At 32.1% G+C, this 3303-nt stretch overlaps 1 protein-coding gene across 1 annotated transcript in view; it reads left to right on the forward strand.

The window, feature by feature from the left end:
• LOC117107150 (C2 domain-containing protein 3-like) overlaps positions 1-3303 on the forward strand; it is a 64170-nt gene that overhangs the window by 33656 nt on the left and 27211 nt on the right. Inside the window, exons 9-11 of the mRNA XM_033248717.1 lie at positions 978-1191; positions 1841-1954; positions 2889-2993. Of these exons, the coding sequence (XP_033104608.1) occupies positions 978-1191; positions 1841-1954; positions 2889-2993 (433 nt within the window). The remainder of the gene's footprint in view (positions 1-977; positions 1192-1840; positions 1955-2888; positions 2994-3303) is intronic.

The raw sequence follows: 3303 nt of genomic DNA on the forward strand, positions 1-3303 counted from the left end.
TAAGAGGGCCCCCCCCCCCCCCAGATCTCACCCCAAACTTTTATTTTATTCTCTTAATATTTTAAATATCTTTGATCTTAACAAGCTTCAAACAGTCTTGTTAATGTTTCGATTAAACAACAATCAACTCCCCTCTCATTTTCATACATTTTTCACAAACTTCTGCCAATACCATTCATATGATACCAGGTCTTCAACTGTCATAAGTTTTAATTATGATAGCCACACTACTTTGAAGGACATCTTTTATTTATAATGGGCCATACATATGGAACAATTTACTTTTTAAACTTAAATTAACACACACCTTAAAATCTTTTAAAAGAAAATATAAACAATCTTTGATAGATAAGTATGCATCTTAGTTTTTCGTTTATCCTATTAAATTGTGGATAAATATTAGAAATACCATCCTCTTCATTTTATTCTTTTCTTCCTGATTATTACTCAATATATTTTACATGTTACATCCAGCAACATTTCTCTACCTTTATTATCTTTTATTACTATTTTTTTGTTTGTTTTTTTATTACTTACTTTATCGCTAGCCATTTACTAATTCAGTATATGTTTAATTGGAGGATCAGACTTGAAGCCTTTCTGGCTTATTGTTTCCTCCACACACAATGAATATTCACTGCATCTACAGTATTTCATTTTATATTCTTATCCATACTATGAAATTCTATTTTGATAATATTATTGTTATCTTAAGTTAATAAATCAAAACCATTGAATGTTATATCTTGTTCATGTTCATTGTGTGAAACAATAAAACTGAAACTGAACTGAACTGAAAACTGAAGCATATACTTAAAATTTAAATGACAATTTTTTTTTCATAAATTTCTGTGAATTCTACATATAATTAATAATTTGTACTTTTTATAAAACATATTTACGAGGTATTCCACATACAGGTAGTATACTCATAACAGTACCAAAATGAATGTTTTAATAAATAATTGCTTTTGTAGACCGAGATCTGGTGAGTTGCTACAAGAAATCCTACAAGTAGATACCACAAGCAAAACAAATCAAGTAAGCAACAGCATAAAGGGTCAAGATATATTGAACCTTAACTCTGATGAGGAATCCAGCCAATTAAATGACCTAGAAACCAGGACAGTGGAGTTGGTACTTGGTGACAAGTTCCCACGTGAAAAGTTCAAAGTTCTCCAAAAATTTCAGGTATTGCGCTATATAATGATTCATTCGTTCATTCGTTCGTTCATTCATTCATTCATTCATTCATTCATTCATTCATTCATTCATTCATTTATTCAATCACTTGTTCATTCATTCTTTCGTTATGTTTATTTGATTGAATTGATGAGTGTATTTGGATTTGGATTTATTCATTGTAAACACGAAGGATAGCCCACGAAAGTCTAGAAGAATACTTATTTCCAGTGGGGTCCTTGTGGTGATGATTGGGCAGTACACCGGGAGACAATCCACTACTCTTTTCCGAAGAGTGTACTGCGTTCTTTAACGTGCACATGGGCCATAATGCACACAGGACCAATGGCTTAAACGTCTCATCCGAAAGACGGTGCGCTATTGTAACATGTATTTCAGCCTTGTAGCTGAAACAGAAGGAGAGGCAGCAATGGAAATTGAACCGGGGACCTAGGGATCTCCACGGTTCAGCACACACACAGCAGCTACCACCAGATTAGCCAACTGAGCTAAGCTGCTCTTTAGTGAAGTTTAATTGAAGTATAAACTGTCCTGATTTGATGTCATCATGATCATATTTAGTCACATTTTTTAGTCAAATTATATATGATAATTTTAACAAGGCTTTAGTATACAGTATTGTATATATAATTTACAGGATGATGTTAGTGTAGTCAGTTTATCATCCAACAGTGATGAGGATGTAATGAGTGACCTCAGTGACCCAGTCCATGATGAGGCCATTCTCGAGGAATTATTTTACAAACATCCTGTGAGTATATTTTGCATATTAAGTAAGGTAATTCATAGTTTGAAGTACGCATGCCCATGTGAAGGTCAATCGACATAAACAAACACACACACAACATAACCTTATATTGATTGACCTTAGATATGAGCATGCGCAGTTCAAACTATGAATCGGCTTATTAAACATTCTATTTCAAGTAAGTTTCTGCTCCTGTTTTAATTGTGTAATTTTATTTATTATTTTTAAAATGACTTACCAATTTTGTAAATAAATGTTATAGTTTTGTTAAAAACATTTATAAATTTCATAGCCATCATCATCATCATCTTTAGCATCAGCATCATCATCAACATCATCATCACTATTATTATCATTATCACTATCAGCATTGTCATCATCATTATTTTTTCGAATTTCAAATTCAAATAAACATATTATTTATCATCATCATCAGTATTTATCATTGCCGTTATTAAAATATCTTCCTGGACGCATCTTAAGATCATCTGATAATTTTTGGCTCTCAGTTCCCCGCACATCCTTAAAAACTATTCGCCATAAATCTTTTTCTTTTGCTGCATCTACGCTTTGGAATTCACTCCCTGCACACATTAAAATTTCAATGAATCAATATCCAATGGAATTACATTATTCCTGAAGCTTGGTGACAACAAGTCTCCTCAAACATCTAGGATCTTCCTGAGAATCCTTGCCGTGTTCAGAATCACACTTTTCTAAAGTTCATCTATTCTGGTCTCTATACCAATTTGTTCCATTTTGATTTGTTTTGATTTGTTTGACATTTTGATTTGTTGTTGCACATCATGACAAAAATATGAACAACGTAATATCATTATCATCATCATCGTCATCTATTATTATTATTATTATTATTATTATTGTTATTATCATGATTATAATTTTTTCCTGTAACATTGACTAATTGTTTCTCTAGGGAAGCAGCAGTAGTGATGGATTGAGTGACTTGCTGAGCAGCGATGATGAAATGCCAGATAGGAATACCAGCAGGTCAATATCAATCGATGATCCTGGCAACATTGTAAGTATTAATCTATATTCCCGTCCTGTCCAAACTATCAATGTCTTGTGACATGCCCAAATATGGTCATGATGACATCAATCATGACCATATATAGGCACATAATGGCTATATGGGCATACAACTGTTTTTAGTCAAAGAAAATTTGATAACAATAATAATAATAATAATAATAATAATAATAATGGATGATGATGATGATAATGATATTACATTGTTCATATTTTTGTGATGATGTGCTTGTATATGCCATGATGTGATGTCATCATGACTATATTAAGGCATGTCACGTATGTGTGTGTATATATAT

This window comes from Anneissia japonica, unplaced genomic scaffold, assembly GCF_011630105.1.
Source record: "Anneissia japonica isolate Jap-2015-1 unplaced genomic scaffold, ASM1163010v1 scaffold287864_len1152817_cov193, whole genome shotgun sequence".
NCBI lineage: Eukaryota > Metazoa > Echinodermata > Crinoidea > Comatulida > Comatulidae > Anneissia > Anneissia japonica.